This window comes from Camelina sativa, chromosome 19 (assembly GCF_000633955.1).
Source record: "Camelina sativa cultivar DH55 chromosome 19, Cs, whole genome shotgun sequence".
In the NCBI taxonomy this organism is placed as follows: Eukaryota; Viridiplantae; Streptophyta; class Magnoliopsida; order Brassicales; family Brassicaceae; genus Camelina; species Camelina sativa.
Window position 1 is genome coordinate 9715855 of NC_025703.1, and position 18360 is coordinate 9734214.

General features: G+C 37.4%; 3 protein-coding genes and 1 pseudogene across 3 annotated transcripts in view; 2 read left to right on the forward strand and 2 right to left on the reverse strand.

Moving 5' to 3' along the window:
* LOC109130949 lies at nt 754–1273 on the reverse strand. The gene has a single exon (XM_019241103.1). It carries the CDS (start codon nt 1117–1119, stop codon nt 937–939), a length of 183 nt encoding a protein of 60 aa, XP_019096648.1. The 5' UTR covers nt 1120–1273; the 3' UTR covers nt 754–936.
* LOC109130810 lies at nt 2793–3545 on the forward strand (annotated as a pseudogene).
* Nucleotides 4259–15135, reverse strand: LOC104765771 (transcription initiation factor TFIID subunit 1b). The gene is given in 21 exon segments (XM_010489531.2): nt 4259–4712; nt 4714–4788; nt 5074–6195; nt 6277–6333; nt 6417–6521; nt 6643–6812; nt 6885–7368; nt 7512–7581; nt 9364–9506; nt 9774–9980; nt 10111–10200; nt 10289–10528; nt 11012–11348; nt 11474–11705; nt 11825–12027; nt 12184–13117; nt 13120–13266; nt 13609–13780; nt 13871–13962; nt 14219–14443; nt 14791–15135. Coding segments are annotated over 21 exon segments (5445 nt in total). The 5' UTR covers nt 14825–15135; the 3' UTR covers nt 4259–4406.
* Nucleotides 15759–18360, forward strand: part of LOC104767630 (kinesin-like protein KIN-12D) — a 15126-nt gene continuing 12524 nt past the window's right edge. Inside the window, exons 1-9 of the mRNA XM_010491628.2 lie at nt 15759–15944; nt 16087–16644; nt 16845–17000; nt 17092–17175; nt 17483–17602; nt 17694–17807; nt 17885–17977; nt 18050–18210; nt 18279–18353. Of these exons, the coding sequence (XP_010489930.1) occupies nt 16093–16644; nt 16845–17000; nt 17092–17175; nt 17483–17602; nt 17694–17807; nt 17885–17977; nt 18050–18210; nt 18279–18353 (1355 nt within the window). The 5' untranslated portion in view covers nt 15759–15944; nt 16087–16092. The remainder of the gene's footprint in view (nt 15945–16086; nt 16645–16844; nt 17001–17091; nt 17176–17482; nt 17603–17693; nt 17808–17884; nt 17978–18049; nt 18211–18278; nt 18354–18360) is intronic.

Consider the following 18360-nt stretch of genomic DNA (forward strand, 5'->3'; position numbering starts at 1 on the left):
AAAGCTGATTTCCAAGTCGATCGATCTAAATGAAAAGAAAAGAAGAAGCTGATTTCCAAGTTTTTTTTAAATTAGATGGTTGAACAATTCTATTCATATGTTTCACGAGCCACTTTGTATATTTTTTTTATTTTTGTATACAACTACAACCCATTACTCTGCAGTAGGTTTGACTTTTTCAACTTTAGCTACTACTACTAAATTGCGTCACAAAACTAATCAAACTACAAAACCAAGTAGTTGACCACTATAATTAGCATGCGATTATGGACCCTGAGAAGTATAAAATCTCATAGATCCAAATTTAATAAATATATAAAAAATACTCCCTTTTTATCCCAAAGAAAACTAAATGAAACCAAAGTTGTTGCGTTGATGTGGTTTTTTTTTTTTGTTTTAAGTGTCCATTGAAAGCGAATATACTTTCCCAATTTAGCTTTGGTGAACTTTGTACATGGTTACATATTACTTGAGTTCGTTTCAAGAACATCAAATCCAGTTTTAAGAGTTCAACACATGATTTGTTAATTATAAACCAATTAACATAATTCACACCTCACGATTCTCAGTATTGGTTAGTTTCGATCCACATAAAAAGTGATATCCTTCTTATTATGTAATAGATGATGATTTTTTTTACAAAAAGTAACGAATATAGAGTTTTGCAGTTGCAAACTTTTTAAAGATGTGATTTAATTATCTTCAATGGATCTTGAAGAAAGTTAAAACTAGCAGTTAATAAACACACAAAAATTATAGAAACGTTGACGATTTGATTAATCTGTAAACTCTTCATGATAATTTTTTGGTTATACTTTATACACAAATCAACAGCATCCAAAACGCCACAAGCTAGGCAAGAGAACTACTAACTTTTAACGAGGCCAAAACCAAAAAGAAAAAGAAAAGAAAAGAACGTCCAAACAAAAAAGCTCATTACATGAATCCAACAAGAGGAATGGGAACAGCGGCGTAATTATTCCGACGACCATCGTGAACTGCTGGAAGCGACGGTTGAGGCTTACGGAAAGCTTCTTCTACTGTTTCAGCCACGGTGGTGACGAAAACAACAGCAATTTTCACCAATTCGATGCAAATCTCTAGCTTTTGAGACACCATATTGTTGTTCTTGATTTGTAGAAGAGGAAAAACAAGAATTTTCTTTTTTTTGTTGCCTTTGGTTAGTGTTATGCACTTTTGAGGTCTTCTTTATGTTATCTGTTTGCCGCGTCTTGAGAACTGATCTTTGTCTTTGTGAGTCTTAACTTGCAAAAGGCAGAGTTATATTTATACAGACAGACACCAAGGGACATCAATCCATATAAAATTGTATGTATTGGATTATTGATAAATTTAATAATTGGTTGGTTGATAAGCCATGTGGCATTTCATTCGTTACCAATTATTTCTCGGAAGATGCTTCCTTTTGTTGTCCTTTGGTTTTTACAAAGAGCCAATATATTTTGGGGTCGTTTCCTTAAATACATATGCGTAAATATATGTCTAACGTCGCATGTGTGTGTATATGTAAATGTATGTATAAAGTGTGTTTATCGTAGATCCGAGCATGCAAAGAAAGGTTCTACGTACGACTTAAACTAGGAGTCTAGGAGTAAGTTATTTAAATTGGATCAATATTCAAAATAGTAACTAAAAGTCTAAAACCAGGATATACGTATCAAAGTTTAGCTAAACTACACCAAATTAAAAAAAAAAACTAATAATTGAAAATTAAATATCTTTTTTAGAAATGTTTTTTGATTTATTATTATTTAAATATGCGAATTATATAAAGAATTTATAACGTATTCGTGTCTATAATCCACGTGGAAACGTATGTTAATTGTTGTACATATAAATATGTTTTAGGAAATTAAATGATCTATCTTAGCTATATCATAAACACGGTCTGGTTGAATGGATGAGGATGAAAAATTTGCACCAATAGGACACGAAAGACAACATGACAATTGATGTTGTTTTTTATTGAAATTTTAATAAAAATATTTTGATTAAATAACGTGGATATATTACTTGTTGATTCATATGTTCCCCCTTCGCAGTGTAAGGCTGACTAAGATCTGCGTTAATATATACATACATATACATCAGATGATGTAAGTTGATCACTTTATAATGAGGAGTCAAATGATTCTCAATATAAAAAATCATAAAGTGTTGATCATAAAGTGCATGAGATAATGATTATTAATTACTCTTTATTCTCGAATGATTGATGGTTGTTTATTGCATAAAGTCGAATCTAGATGTCACCATATTTGCGATATTTGCAAATATGGCTTATTGCTAAACAATTTCTTTTGATCTTCCTTATAATTCATATTCAATCTGATACAAAACCAAAATAAATGAGACTGACCCAAAAAGAAAAACTCAATCAGATTATTTAAAATAATTATAACGATTAATTTCACTCTTAGTCGACTTCTTTTATGGATTTAGCTAGAACAACCTTGACTAAAACTTAAACCAATAAACAAAAAAAGGTGACCAGTAAAAGTTAAATAATAAGAAACTTATGGGTATTAATAAAAAATATGTAAAGGATGGGGTGAATATCTAATTCTACTTGATTTTTGGGATTAAAATGAAAATCAGTAGAGTGATCGGGACGTAGCACCAAACCCAACAAAATGCATAATTGAGAAGCACTGCATAATTTTGTTGCGACTTGCAAGTAGCATCTCAACCATTCTTTCTTTAACCTTAAGCTTATCAAAGCTTAATTAAACAAAACACAAAAATTAGCTAACCATATGTTCTAAGAGCCCATGGAAATTATGCCACGTGCCTTCGTCGTGGTTGTTGAAGTCTCTCCTACTTTTTTATTTTAAGATCAAAGTTTATGTTCTGTCTAGTGGTGTGATTTTTAAAAAAATTTGAGTACAAAAGACAATATTGTAAAGTAACCAATAGAGAATATATAGAATCTCGTAATGAGATTCTGACATCTACTTGGCTTTATCAAAGAAAGTGGGAATTACATATACTTGGAGGTTTTTTTTTTCTTTAAGTGGTTAGGGATATGATCGTCAAATTAGTAACAATGTTTGTTTAGTAACTTGGATAGGCGTGTTATATTGCATGTAACATGATTTCATATTCCAATAACTTGACATAAATCCAAAAGAAAAAAAATAAGAAAAAAAAAAAAAAAAAACTCTCGTAAAGTCTTAATAAGTTAAAGATTACGGAAACGTAAGCAAATCTTATGATGCATGGCGACCNAAAAAAAAAAAAAAAAAAAAAAAAAAAAAACTCTCGTAAAGTCTTAATAAGTTAAAGATTACGGAAACGTAAGCAAATCTTATGATGCATGGCGACCTTTAACGACCACATCTTCTTTTATGATTCAGTCTTATCCACTTACTCCCCTAATTTCTAATATAAAGAACTTGTTTTATAAAAAGAGCTCGAAGATTTTAAACTAAGTAATGACGACCAGAAATTGAAAGCTGATGACGATCATTTGTATTTTGTAAGGAGTATGTTTTAACCTTTCGGTCTGTTCCATTTCAGACTAATTTTCATTAATTTCTATAATACATTTATAGGTCGACAAGTGTGTATATACAATAAATTTCAGAAGCAAACATGCAATTTAAAAACATTATGAAGTGATCAAAACTCAATTTAAAAACATGCAAAAACTTTCTTGTCTTTTCCTCTGTGACTTAATTTCATAAACAGTTACAATACTGTATTTGAAAATAAGAAGTTCTATGCAAAGCATCGTAGATAAAACATTGGATCGAAGATCCAGTATCCTGGTAGCTCTTGCCAATTTTTTCTTTTTTTAGTTTTATCAGATAACCCAGATTAATCATAAGCATACATGACCTCAATTAATTTTAAGTATTATGATGATTTTACATTTGTACGCTTGCTAGTTTAGTATTTTTTACATACCCCAAACGCAACTGGATAATAGTTATTTGTATACAAAACCTATTTGGTTGTATCAAAAAAAAAGTACAGAAAACCATGAGACTAATTTTGTTACAGTTTTTTTATATGAGAAAAATACTTACATTGACTTTTAGTATAAAACTAGTAGTTTTTTTTTATGTTTATCACCGTAATTTTCTGTTAAAAAATTTATTTTTTTATTTGCGTTATATGATCATGATCATTGTTAACGTTTTTATTATTCTTTTCCAGCAATCATTGTTAATTTGTTACTATTATATCCTTATGCATCTTGTGTAATTCAATTATGAAAAACAGACTTTTCAAATCAGAAATACTTCATTATTCTCGTTGCATCTTGCGTAAAGTTATTCTCATTTACACTACACTGTGCTTTCTTTTATAATATATGACTCGCGATTTTTTCCATTAACAAGAATTAGTGAATTACTCGTATTACAAAGTGTCGAATGTGTTTAAGCAGGGCCTTTGCATTGCAAATCAATACCTTCCTCTGCTTCTGTTAACTCAAGTCTATTTTCATCCAACAAGCGATCACATTTCAACAGCAACTCATCTGCCAACGGCGGTATTTCCAGGTTACGCCCGTCGTTGTAAAGATGAGCATTGTACTTGATCTGCCAGACATCGCGTCTAAATTGCTCTCGGTCACTGTACTCCATCCTCCGTACCTTATCCCGGATTGTCGAGAGATCCATTGGGCGTTCCACAATGTCAAGATAGTTGGGAGCCTCCTTTTTTGAAACCGGCTTCAAGAATAGGTATGACACGTTTACTAATTACTTCTTTGGCTCTCAGTGTGTCTACTATGCTTTCCAAGATGTTTGCTAGGCCAACCTGTTGGTAAATGAATAAAGAAGAGAAAACAAAGATGAGTTTCCCAGTGCTCACAGGATCTTGTATCAGATGATTTTCATCTATTTTCTGATTTAAATGTCAAAGTCTCGTTTCACTGTTTCATATTTTAGCAAGACAACATAAACCTTATGTGATGTGAATAGTTAGTTAATTGGGTAAAACTGTGATTTCCAGTTTGATCTCTCAACAACGGTGCAGACATGTAAACACATGAAAGCAAGCATGTGAACAAAAGTAAAATATGTAAAGCAAAGAGGATTTTACCTCTCCTTTTTTTCGTCGTTTTGATTGAGGTACATACTCTGCCCCGTTCCTTTCAATGTCAGAGACACACAGGCTACTGATGTTCTGACCTCTTTCTGACAATCTTCTAGGAGGATAATCTTCTATTATTTCACGTTGCAGCATATTTTTCTTCTTGGCTTTTTGTCGTTCCCCTTCTTCCGTCTCACTCCATAATACCTCTTCGTATCTTCTGATCTCAGCTATCTCACTGCGTTCTTCTGATACAGTGATATCATTGTAATCTCTTCTCACTTTTCCTTCCCTGTGCCTATCCATACTTATATCTTGTTCTTTCCGGCACATTCTTTCCTCTTTGGGTCCCCAGTCTAGAAAGTTCTCTGACAATCTGAGTCTCTGCTGCCTCTGAAAATCTGCCATTCTTTTTAATGTCCTGGACTCAAACTGTGGAGGGTCTCTAAGACTACCGATGTCATGATCAGTAATCTCTTTTGAACGTTGAATAACAAGTTTCTTCTGCTGATGTTCTCTTTCTGTTGGCGGCCATATAGCGCGATGATGTCTACAAGATTCAGCTTGATCTTTATCCATACTTAACGATAGCTGTGGAACTGAAATAGTGTGCCTACTTAATGTAGCCTGATTTGGCTCTGTACTAGGTAAGAGTTTTTCAGAAACAGAAGAATTGTGAGACTCGCTCTCCCTTCTCTTTCTGCTAAATGCAGGCCTCAATGATTGGGAAGGACTGTCAGATGCAACCTTTAAATCTTTAGGTTTTTCCTTGCTAGATATATTGAGTTTGCTGACTCTAGAAGTCAACTTAGTCCCAGTGTCTATATGAGACACAGCTGCTAGCTCAGAATTTCCTTGAGTTTCTGAACAGCGTTTATCTATCAACCCTCCAGCGGGGAGACCCCAGGTTTTGGAAGTTGAATCACCTATTTTCGCAGCTTCATTTACAGAAAGTTTTGTTGTACTTTTTGGAGCAGTCTTCTTGTTCTCAATAGGTTTCAGCCAGACCTCGCCTGATAGATGTGATGAACTTGGTTTTCCAGCAGACTTCTTCAAATCTATACTTTTCAGATGCGATTCTGTATTTTCTCTGTACTTTGGGCAGTGTCTATTGGTTTTCATGTGTCCATGCTGGCCATGAAGATAAAGGTCAAAAGTTTTTCTCTTTGAAACAAGTTAAGATTTATAATCTAGTATACCAAGCAATAATACCTGACCACATGCTCCACAGACGAAGCTCGCTCTTGCTGTTTTTTCCCCCTTGAATACCTGGTTTGGACCGAGAGAATAGACAACACCTTAGAGTACCCGTAAAAAATATAGTTTACACATGTTGACTTGATTTATCGTACCTTTTGGTTTACCTTCAGTATTTTGAGATTCTTCAGCTTGCCTATAGGGTTGCTGATCTCTTTTACCTGTTTACCTCTAGGGGTCTTCAAAATAGCTTTATCAACCTGCCAATTGAGGAGAATACATGATACAAATTTGTCAACACAATGCGAGAACTGATGAGTTGACGCAGTCATCGAAAAGAAAATAATAAAAGGTTTGTGAAATTCCCAAACTTATACTGACGTTTGTGGTGTCTTTAACGGCGCTCTCATTCACGACTAAGAAAGATGCATCAGGTTGGGTGGCAAGAGATTTCTTGTCAATGACAGGTTCAACAGTGGGCCGTGGAGGAGGAAAAATTCTCATTCCCTCTCCCACAGCTTTCATCTTCTTTTTCTTCCTATGGTTCTCATCTAAATAAGTACCACACCAGTCAGTGATTCATTAAGAAGAAGACTTTAGCTGATAGATTTAAAATCAAGTACCTTGCATCAGCAATCGGCATAACTCTGCATACTCAGCTGATCCATCTTCAATTTCATCGTCTGTGTCAACTTGAGATAGCCACCTTCTCATCTTGAGGTCGTTCACTTCATCCACCTTTTCATTCTTAGACATATTAGATTCATCCCCCTCCCCACCAACCTCAGCATCAAGTAGATTTTCCAGATCTCCAACAAAGGAGTCCAAGTCACTGTTCGCGTCGTTTTCACTTTCATTCTCATCATCATCACAAGCTGAAAGGGACAGACGTTGCCTATCCCAAATCTCCTGACACTTTTGTCGGGCCTGCTGTTGAACTTGTGGGAAAGATGTTCTCTCGCCACAGGCATACTTACCTATTGTTGTGGGGTCAAACTTACCACCAGATGCAACCTGCTCACTTGATAGCTTGCGTATCATAGCAATACGATGCCGTCGAGATTGCTTGGCAATTATCTCATCAGGAATATTGAACTTGAGAAGAACCTATAAACATTGCCAGCCAAACCATGTTTCACATAGTCAAATATCAGATGGCCTTTACTATGGTATCTAGAAGAAATGGGAATAAAGAGAGGATTCAGCTATGTCCTTTTAGGTTCCTGGACATCTAAAATGAAGAAGCGAACCTCTCGAGCTTCTTCCATGCTTAATCTGCGAAGATCAACATCTGTGCAGAGAGGACTCCGCTACGGGCTGCTGCCTTTTTTTCATATGTCCGGCTGCAGCTGTTGCTTTTGATGCAGATCGGACGTAGCTGAATCCTAGACCCCGTCCAGAGGGATCGCCAACTCCAGTAATTTCCAATCGCTCTATATTTGCTCTGCCCTACTCAAACCCAGAGATGAAAACCAGATAAATGAGCATCAACCCGGCCAAGTAACAAATGCAGGATGTATGAGTCTATGACTAATCAGGAGCATCATATCCACTTCCACTGACAGGATTCAATATGACTCTTTACAAAACTAGAGAAGATAGAGCTGAAACAGGTTCTAGTCTTGCTCGAAGTCATAATATATAGCTCGAGCTAATCTATAAACGAGAACAGATAAGAACTCACTACATCAAAANTGGGCAGTGTCTATTGGTTTTCATGTGTCCATGCTGGCCATGAAGATAAAGGTCAAAAGTTTTTCTCTTTGAAACAAGTTAAGATTTATAATCTAGTATACCAAGCAATAATACCTGACCACATGCTCCACAGACGAAGCTCGCTCTTGCTGTTTTTTCCCCCTTGAATACCTGGTTTGGACCGAGAGAATAGACAACACCTTAGAGTACCCGTAAAAATAATAGTTTACACATGTTGACTTGATTTTATCGTACCTTTTGGTTTACCTTCAGTATTTTGAGATTCTTCAGCTTGCCTATAGGGTTGCTGATCTCTTTTACCTGTTTACCTCTGGGGGTCTTCAAAATAGCTTTATCAACCTGCCAATTGAGGAGGATACATGATACAAAATTTGTCAACACAATGCGAGAACTGATGAGTTGACGCAGTCATCGAAAAGAAAATAATAAAAGGTTTGTGAAATTCCCAAACTTATACTGACGTTTGTGGTGTCTTTAACGGCGCTCTCATTCACGACTAAGAAAGATGCATCAGGTTGGGTGGCAAGAGATTTCTTGTCAATGACAGGTTCAACAGTGGGCCGTGGAGGAGGAAAAATTCTCATTCCCTCTCCCACAGCTTTCATCTTCTTTTTCTTCCTATGGTTCTCATCTAAATAAGTACCACACCAGTCAGTGATTCATTAAGAAGAAGACTTTAGCTGATAGATTTAAAATCAAGTACCTTGCATCAGCAATCGGCATAACTCTGCATACTCAGCTGATCCATCTTCAATTTCATCGTCTGTGTCAACTTGAGATAGCCACCTTCTCATCTTGAGGTCGTTCACTTCATCCACCTTTTCATTCTTAGACATATTAGATTCATCCCCCTCCCCACCAACCTCAGCATCAAGTAGATTTTCCAGATCTCCAACAAAGGAGTCCAAGTCACTGTTCGCGTCGTTTTCACTTTCATTCTCATCATCATCACAAGCTGAAAGGGACAGACGTTGCCTATCCCAAATCTCCTGACACTTTTGTCGGGCCTGCTGTTGAACTTGTGGGAAAGATGTTCTCTCGCCACAGGCATACTTACCTATTGTTGTGGGGTCAAACTTACCACCAGATGCAACCTGCTCACTTGATAGCTTGCGTATCATAGCAATACGATGCCGTCGAGATTGCTTGGCAATTATCTCATCAGGAATATTGAACTTGAGAAGAACCTATAAACATTGCCAGCCAAACCATGTTTCACATAGTCAAATATCAGATGGCCTTTACTATGGTATCTAGAAGAAATGGGAATAAAGAGAGGATTCAGCTATGTCCTTTTAGGTTCCTGGACATCTAAAATGAAGAAGCGAACCTCTCGAGCTTCTTCCATGCTTAATCTGCGAAGATCAACATCTGTGCAGAGAGGACTCCGCTACGGGCTGCTGCCTTTTTTTCATATGTCCGGCTGCAGCTGTTGCTTTTGATGCAGATCGGACGTAGCTGAATCCTAGACCCCGTCCAGAGGGATCGCCAACTCCAGTAATTTCCAATCGCTCTATATTTGCTCTGCCCTACTCAAACCCAGAGATGAAAACCAGATAAATGAGCATCAACCCGGCCAAGTAACAAATGCAGGATGTATGAGTCTATGACTAATCAGGAGCATCATATCCACTTCCACTGACAGGATTCAATATGACTCTTTACAAAACTAGAGAAGATAGAGCTGAAACAGGTTCTAGTCTTGCTCGAAGTCATAATATATAGCTCGAGCTAATCTATAAACGAGAACAGATAAGAACTCACTACATCAAAATTCTCAAATAAGTGATGTTCACCTGAGTTGTACAAATAACAAAATTACGGCTCAGATTCCACGGAGTAGTCTGCAACTCCCTCTCAACACGTGATGCAGCAGCAAGAGTAGTAACTTCATCTGGGAGCTGAGCCAGTGCAGTTGATATGCTAGCAGGCAATGTAAACCGGGTGATCCCTAATTGTTTGAGCCGGTACAGCCCAGCTAGCATACTCTCATAGGAACACACCTAGGCCAGCAAAACATAGAATACCATCTTGAAAAATATGTATTCAAAAATAGCCCTCAAAAGCTCACTAACTGCATCTAAATAGTATAAAACAGATGGCTTGTATTTTAAACATGAAAGAGAGACTTACATCCTCTGGGGCCACCAGATTTTTCAACTCGGGTAGAATCTTGTCAAAATTACGTAACTTGGACCAGTAAGGCTTGCCATTTTTATCCCTCTACATGTTTTAATCCATGTAAAATAGGTCAGAATGATAAATATGAAAGCGCGCATGATGATGAAAAACAAAGGGTGAAAGAGTGCACATGCAACTCTAGATGCCGCTTATGCGCAAGTGAGAATTTGACGAGTATCTCCAAGTCTGCACAAACTTTCATGTTCTTCCTGATGACTGCATCCGATAAGTTTGAAAATAAGAAAGACGGCTCATATGCAGCAATACGGTTGCGAAGCTTAAACTCTCTATACACATAGACCATCATTCTGTTCACCAAATAAGTCTGTAGTTTCTTTGATGCAGGAGACATTATTTCCATTCGGGGTTCCTACAAAAGTATAATCTCAGCATGCCGGAAATATGACATTTAGGAATGAAAGAAAACTGAAATGTAAATTGCCACTCATAACTTTGGAACGTGTTCACAAAAAAAAAAAAAAAAAAAACTTTGGAACGTATAGGTCGACTGTTAGTGTAACTCATAACCGACTCTTTTGACTTAGATATTACTAGCACTTCTCTCTGATTACACATTTATTCTAGATTCTTATGGCTCTTCCTTTACTATACTCTTCATTACTTCACCAAAAATTTTGCTAGCACACTGACGCCAAAGTACCAACAAAAGTAGCAACGGAAAATGTGGTAGCGTGAAAGCAAAAGGGAATGTAATTTGGTTAGGCCAGTAAGATCTATTGATACACTCCTAAGTGACAAGCATGGAACGTATTGACTCATTCTTCAATATATATAAGCAGTAATAGTTTCCATGGACAGCAATTCTAAGAGCGAAATCTTGTAAAAGGCAAACCTGTTGTCCAACAGCGACTATCTTGTCAATACGCCTTATAGAGAGCTTTCCTTTAGCAGACCGGACCAACAAATAATCTGTTGATTGCAGCCTATGAGGAAAAACAGGTGCTTTGTACATGTTTGTTTCAACAGATGACTGACTGCAACCACTGTGTATTTTCCCAAGGAAAGGGGATTTGTCCCCAGGTTCTAGAATCATCACACTTCCTAAGGTGTCTCTTTGGTTCTGTAGCAAGCTCCCATGTTGATCCTCTGGGGATGACTTCTGATAATACGTGCAAAAATTTGCACCCATTCCTACATTGCTGAGCATCAATGGCCTCTCTTCACAATACCTACACAGTTTAATGAAATCTAAAAGGGGACTAATAAACATAGATCAAGATAACCACAAGAGCAATAAAGTAGCAAAAAAAGTTAAAAAGTTGACATGCAAGTCTCATATAGAAATTTATCTTACTCCATCAAGAAAACATGGCCATCTTGAGTAGATAGGTCAGATTTCTTCTTGAATGCCCCAGGAGGTCTTAAGGATTTATTTTCGCCAGGTAGCTTCCATGGCCACAGATGTACCTTAGTACGTAAAATATGGACCAAGGAATTTGGTTGAACATTTTGTTCAGAAAGAGACTTTTCATCCTCAAGTTCCTTTCCCATATAAAACATCTTCACTGCTTCCGTGTCCTTAAAATCTGCAAAACAATTGTAGGAATTGAGCTCTAAGATTTGCCAGTGATGATAGTGCAGCATGTTCTCCAAATATAATCCATGTCATAAAGCCGTAGACAAAATTGAAAGGATTATAAACAACCTAGCTTTCTAGAAGCCTTGGATTTTAATGAAGAGACAGATTCCTCTCTACCAACGTGTAGTAGTGATCCTTTACCCCCCAGACTCTTCACTACAACTTTCATGGATCCTTGGGTGGGTAAATTTCTTAGCTGCTTGATGGCTAGTGCATTGTCATGTGGATACCACAGAGCTTTGGGCCGGTGAAAATTTACTTTCTCTATACTGCAATGAGTTAAATCAAACTTTTTAACATAAATCACTAAAAGAAGGATGTATTATCAAACGATATCTCGTGGCAACATTGAGAGCACATAAGATACACAATGTAACAATGAAGCGTACAAATACAAGAAATATAAAAATGAGTGACTCACTTACTTGCTCAGTTTAATCTTCATCGTCTGCAATTTAATCGCTGGTGCTGAATGGAAAACTCTCAAACTATGTTCGCCATATTTCTTAGCATTTCCTTGCAGCTGAGAGCTTTTCCCATTTGTATAGAATTGGTCATTAGAAATATTGAATTGCCACCCAGAATTTGATTCACAGCATTCTTGAGAGGTTCCATCCTTGGGTTTTGAAGATTGGGATACAATCATAGATCGGGAATGAAGTTGATGATATTTTCTTTCCTCATTATCCGGAACTTCAAAGACCATTTGCTCATCTTGAAGATCAAATATTAGTTTATACCGGCTTAAATCTTTATCTGATTCCCATATTATGCTATCTAACCATGCCTCATCCCCCATATCTTGCAATGCAAATCCATTCAAACCCCCAAGAACGTCACCATTAAGCCACTTTAGATTTTCCCCTCCAGTATTGTCATTTTCACTAAGATGATCCTCAACCCAGTGGGATTCTAACCTTAGAAGTTGTGGATGATGTGTACGTTTATTAGTCATCTCATATGTAGACAGGGAACCTCTTGAGCCAAAAGACTCCAATGGATTTACAATAAAAGGCATGAGCGTATCATTGTCAGCTTGAGCTTTCCCTCCAGAGTTCATCACATTTACGCTTTCTTGTTCAGTCTCTGAATTTGTTACCTGAACCAGCATACTTTCTGACTCAATTCCAGATTTTAAGCTCTCACCAGAATTACCACTAAATTCAGGAGAATTTTCCCAGAGTATTCGATGTTCCCAATCTTGCTGGTCAAGAGGGAAAATTTCCATTTCTAACTGGGACTGGCAAAGAGATGAATTATCGTTTTTTGAGTCCTGCTTCAACAGTTCATCCGTGATACATGAATCGCTTCCTAGCTTGGTAAATTCTCTTGATTCTGGTGTAGTACCCCTGACTGTACCAGCTGTGAACCCTCTCTGATTGGAAAGGGGACATCCAGCTGAATTAGATCAGCTTCTTTCACATGAGTGTCAATCCTGCCATGGCTCTTCAGAAGTACTTCCTCATCGTCTTCAACAAGCTCAGAAATATCCACAGATAGGTACTTGTCTATATGAAAGAAGGCTATAATGTAAGAGTCCCATATGAAGAGATGAACAATAAACAGAAATGAGGAATGCGGGGACAAAAAGAAAGGAACATTTTTCAGAAAAGGAATGTGTATCATTTTAGAAGCACCATTATATAAATATATAATCTATTCTTGCAAAGAAGAGATTGAGCGACATAAAGAACTTCTCATGCTTTCAATACCTAATGACCTTTAGAATTGAACGGGAGATACTGAAAAATTTGAGAAAACTTATTGTTGTTTCAGAGTTTAACAAACCAATGGACAACAACAAAAATTTAGAATAAACAAAATTAGTAAGACCGGTCCAGATCACATACCTCTATAAGTGATACATCTGAATTTTCTTTTGTGTCGTTTCTGCCGCGGCTCTTGAATATAAAATATCTCAGAGAATTGTAAGACGACCATACCATCTTCCAGATACAATACAGGCAGTGGGGTGACGCTTTTCTCATCCAAAGTACCTTCTGATATGTCATCCACCACCTCCTGAATGTTTCAATGAGATCACTTACAGAACAAAATCATTCCACAGCAAAAAAAGATGTTTTCTGAGACACCAAAATCATTCTTGCTGACCTCCTGGACATCTCCTGTGTCCATCTGACCCTCGTTTCCCAAGATGCAAGCCTCTTTTTCATACTCCACGGCTTTTTCCTCTTTCAAGACAACTGCAAAACAATAATGTTTTCTGTCTCATAATCACTAACTCACAAGGAATATAAGAAAAATTCCAAGAGTGGTGATCTCAAGGGATTTATGACGCACTTGAGTACAACTTTGCAAGAGATCACGAGCTCCCAAAGTGTAAATGTTGGGAGAATAACTAAACTAAGCCAATTGGAGAGTAATGAAATGACAAATCAAAAGTACAGAACACAATGCGCTAATCGTTTAGTTCAAGAAATGGCAATTTCGAAAGCAAACCTGGTTCACTCTCTTGAGGAACAAAAGATTTATCAACCGGCGCGTGTTCCTCCACATGTTCTTCTTCCTCATCATAATCTTCGTCGTCAAACACAGAAGCTCTAGAATTTAAACTACCCAAAGCAAATGCAGCTGAGAAATACTCCCCTTTTGGCAGTAGATGATCTTCCTCAGTAACTACTTGAACTTCAGGCCCATCATACTCTTCACCATTGTTCTCATAATCTAACAAAACGTACCATCACAAGTCACTGTAGCGAATGACAACGATTTGGTAGTATAAATATATAGTGTCAGTTTTGTAACTGCTGTGGGCAGGACTTGTAGAGTATATGAAGATCTCAGACAAAGAAACGTTCTATATACAATTAACGCAAAATTCCGTGCTTTAAATTATCCCACAATAAGTAGATTATGACTACAGCCAAACTAGGAGAAGGCAAGACACTGATGATAGGAACTTTCTCACTAGACACTAGGGGATACAAAAATTTTGTCGCAGTAAATTTGGAAAAACAGACCCTAAACTACACTACGGAGCGAAATTAAGAAACTGCATATATAATAATAACCTGAGGAAGTCTCGTCGTCGTTGGAATGAGACATGTGTAATGCAAGATTGGCGTGAAAAACGAACTACTGAAAAGAAAAGAATCGGGAGCAAGAAGAGATCCACGACTCAACAAACAAAAAAAAAACCCTACAAAGGAACACATACAAATACACCATCATCAAGCACACAGTTACAAGAAAGCTGGGAGGGAGAGCATCACAACAGAAAAATCAAGAAAAGTTGATGAAAAAAAGCGTCTCAATTTTTTGTTTTTAGGGAAAGAAAACGAAGAACAAAAACCCTAGTTGATATGATATCTAGCCCGAGACGAAATTGGGATTGAAACCCTAATTGAGAGTATGGATGTACATAATAACACATACCCCTTTGCCGTAGGAGTTCTCAAATTGGAAGAGACGACGGAGAGAAGAAATCGTCGAGGGATCAAAGAAGCGGGCGGGGATAATCATCGGAAGTGTTCCGTTTTTTATATTGGGAAGTTTATAACCCGACCCGAATAAAATTCGTTGGTTCCGGGTCCTATTCTCAACCCGAAGAATTTACTTTCTCCTCCTCCAGTTAAAAAAAGGTTACTTTTAAGTAAAACAAAATCCACCTCTTATAGACAATGTGAGACTGGTTGTATAACCGGTTTAGAGTTTTAGACTTTAGACCCACTTTGTTTTGATTATGCTAATTTAATTTGATCTCGAACTTTGGTAAGCCGCTGGACCAGGAATAGTGTATATACTATTCAATATATTTGAATTATAAATGGGCCCCGGCGTCTTCCTCGTTTTTCAATTTTTCACTGTTTTTTTAGCCGTTGAATTGTTTTTGGGAAAAAGAAAAGAAAATAGGTTGATTATTGACGAAACTAACCTCATGAAGCCTACTTTATTACGGTGAGAAAGCCCTTTTTGGCTTTTTCCAAAATTCAAATTCAAACAGCGCCTGAAAGTGCAAACAATCTCAACCGTCCGTTTTCCATCGTCCCTCTTCTTTTAACATTCCTTTCTCCGTCCGGCTTTACTGCTGAAATCATGCGAATCTAGAGATAGAGAGAGATACAAAGAGAGATACAGAGTGAGTAAGTGAGATACAGAGAGAGAACTCTTCAGAAGCTCGCGAAATTTTGGATTTTGTAGCTCGATTTACATTACACAGGTGACGGTGAGATATAAAACCCAACGAGCTGCTCTTTAGCTTTTTTAGCTGTTGGATTCGAAAGTTTCTTAATTTCACATTTCTCAGTGTCAATTTCGTGAATTTTGAACTGGTTTTTTTTTTTGAAATCTGCTTTTTCTGATTTCAGATTTAAATGTCAAGGGAGGTCAAGCACGATGACGAAATCGAGAATGTCCCTGAGAATCTCCGAGCTTCGCTTTTGTCTCAAACCACCGACGATTCATTGACGAACCCAACAAAGGAGTTGGGGAGTAAGATCGATCGAACTCCTTCTAAGCCTAGACCTAAGAACCCAGATCCACCATTGCCTTTACGGACGCCTGATAAGTATCGATCCAGCATTGCTGCGTTTTCTAAGAATCGGTTTGGTTGGGGAGACAAGTGTGATTCCGTCACGAACGCAAACGTGGGGTTTTTGAATACGACTCCTAAAACTGGTAGAGTTGTCGGGAGAGCTAATTCGGAGACCAATTCGACTCCTACTAAGAGCGTGTCTAAGCCTCCGGGGTCTTGTTACAGAGGGAAGCTTGATGGGACAGGAGCTGTTAGAGTTGGTGGTTATGCCTCTTTGTATAAAGGGTTGTCTAGTTCTTCTGGGCAAGTTTCAGCAGTTGTTAACACGGTCCAAGTTCCTCACTTTAGCCTTAAGGAGGATCCATCTTTCTGGATGGATCACAATGTACAGGTACCAATTTTGTTTACTTTCTTTTCATTTTTGGGGTTTTGGAACTGCATTACTCTTCTCAGTGTTCACTGTCCAGTATACTTCTAGGTTCATTAGCTGCACCAAATTGACTTCTTTTAACAGAAATGCCTATTTTTGTATTCGATTTTTTCAAGTGTTGGTTAGGTGGCAGTCATTGATGGTTACTGAATGAATTGCAGATTCTTATACGTGTTCGACCGCTTAATAGCATGGAGAAGGGTACAAATGGGTACAGTAGGTGCTTAAAGCAAGAAAGTTCGCAGTGCGTAGCATGGATTGGACCACCTGAAACACGGTTTCAGTTTGATCATGTGGCATGTGAGACAATTGACCAGGTAAGACTCATCATAACGAAAGATGAAAATTTGGTTTCCTTTTTATTCGTATATATGAAGTTTTTTTTTTTGTTGCATCCTAAATTTGTAGGAAACCCTTTTTCGGGTAGCCGGTCTGCCCATGGTGGAAAATTGCTTGTCTGGCTACAACAGTTGTATATTTGCATATGGCCAGGTATATTCTTCTGTCATTCTAGAGATAGATTATGAGAGTGATCTACTACCTCTGGATTAGGCTCAAGCTTAAAACAAGCCTTATGTTTTCTAGTGACCATGGTAGAGCTGTTTTTGTGATAGAGCTGTAAAGATGTCCCATTTTAGGTAATTTGGTGATACTTATGCTGAATCATTTGAAAATCCTTACAAGGTTGCAATGAGATGAGATAGTTAAGTTTTCATAGTAGGACTGAGTGGAAATAGTTTCCTTCGTTGGAGTTAAGTTTTCAGTTCCTAACGTGTTATAATTTGGTTGGATTATGCAGACAGGAAGTGGGAAAACATATACAATGCTCGGGGAAGTTGGTGATTTAGAAGTCAAACCAAGTCCCAACAGAGGAATGATGCCTCGGATATTTGAGTTTTTATTTGCAAGAATACAAGCTGTAATTCTCTTATGATATAGCTTTTTAAATTATTATTACTGAGATATCTTAACTTTGCTAATTGCATCTTGCTTCGCTGTTCTTGTTGCAGGAGGAAGAGAGCAGAAGAGACGAGAGACTTAAATACAATTGCAAATGCTCTTTCCTTGAGATTTACAATGAACAAATTACAGACCTTCTTGAACCATCTTCAACAAATTTGCAGGTAACTTATATATTTTGTTGGTGAAAGTGCACTAGATGCGCAAGGCTTAGTTCTCTAATGTGTTTTTCACTTTTTAGCTTCGAGAGGACATTAAGAGCGGTGTCTATGTGGAAAATCTGACTGAATGTGAAGTACAAAGTGTTCAAGACATCTTAGGGCTTATCACACAGGTTAGTACCGCCGTCTCCCGAACATTTTTGTTTTATGTTGATGTTCGTGAAATCTCATCTGTTGTTCGATAGGGTTCTATGAATCGAAAAGTCGGAGCCACAAATATGAACAGAGAGAGTAGTCGATCACATAGTGTATTTACATGCGTGATCGAGAGCAGATGGGAAAAAGACTCAACAGCTAATATGCGTTTTGCAAGACTGAACCTGGTTGATCTCGCCGGATCAGAGAGGTAGCTATGGGGCGTTTTGCTTTGTATTGCCTTAGAAACCTCATCTAACATTGTGCATTCTGTAACAGGCAGAAGACTTCTGGCGCTGAGGGTGACCGCCTAAAAGAAGCTGCTAGTATCAATAAATCACTGTCCACACTAGGGTATAAC

Coding starts and splice junctions, on each gene's coding strand:
- LOC109130949 (XM_019241103.1), bottom strand. CDS start 1,119: ATGGTGTCTCAAAAGCTAGAGATTTGCATCGAATTGGTGAAAATTGCT.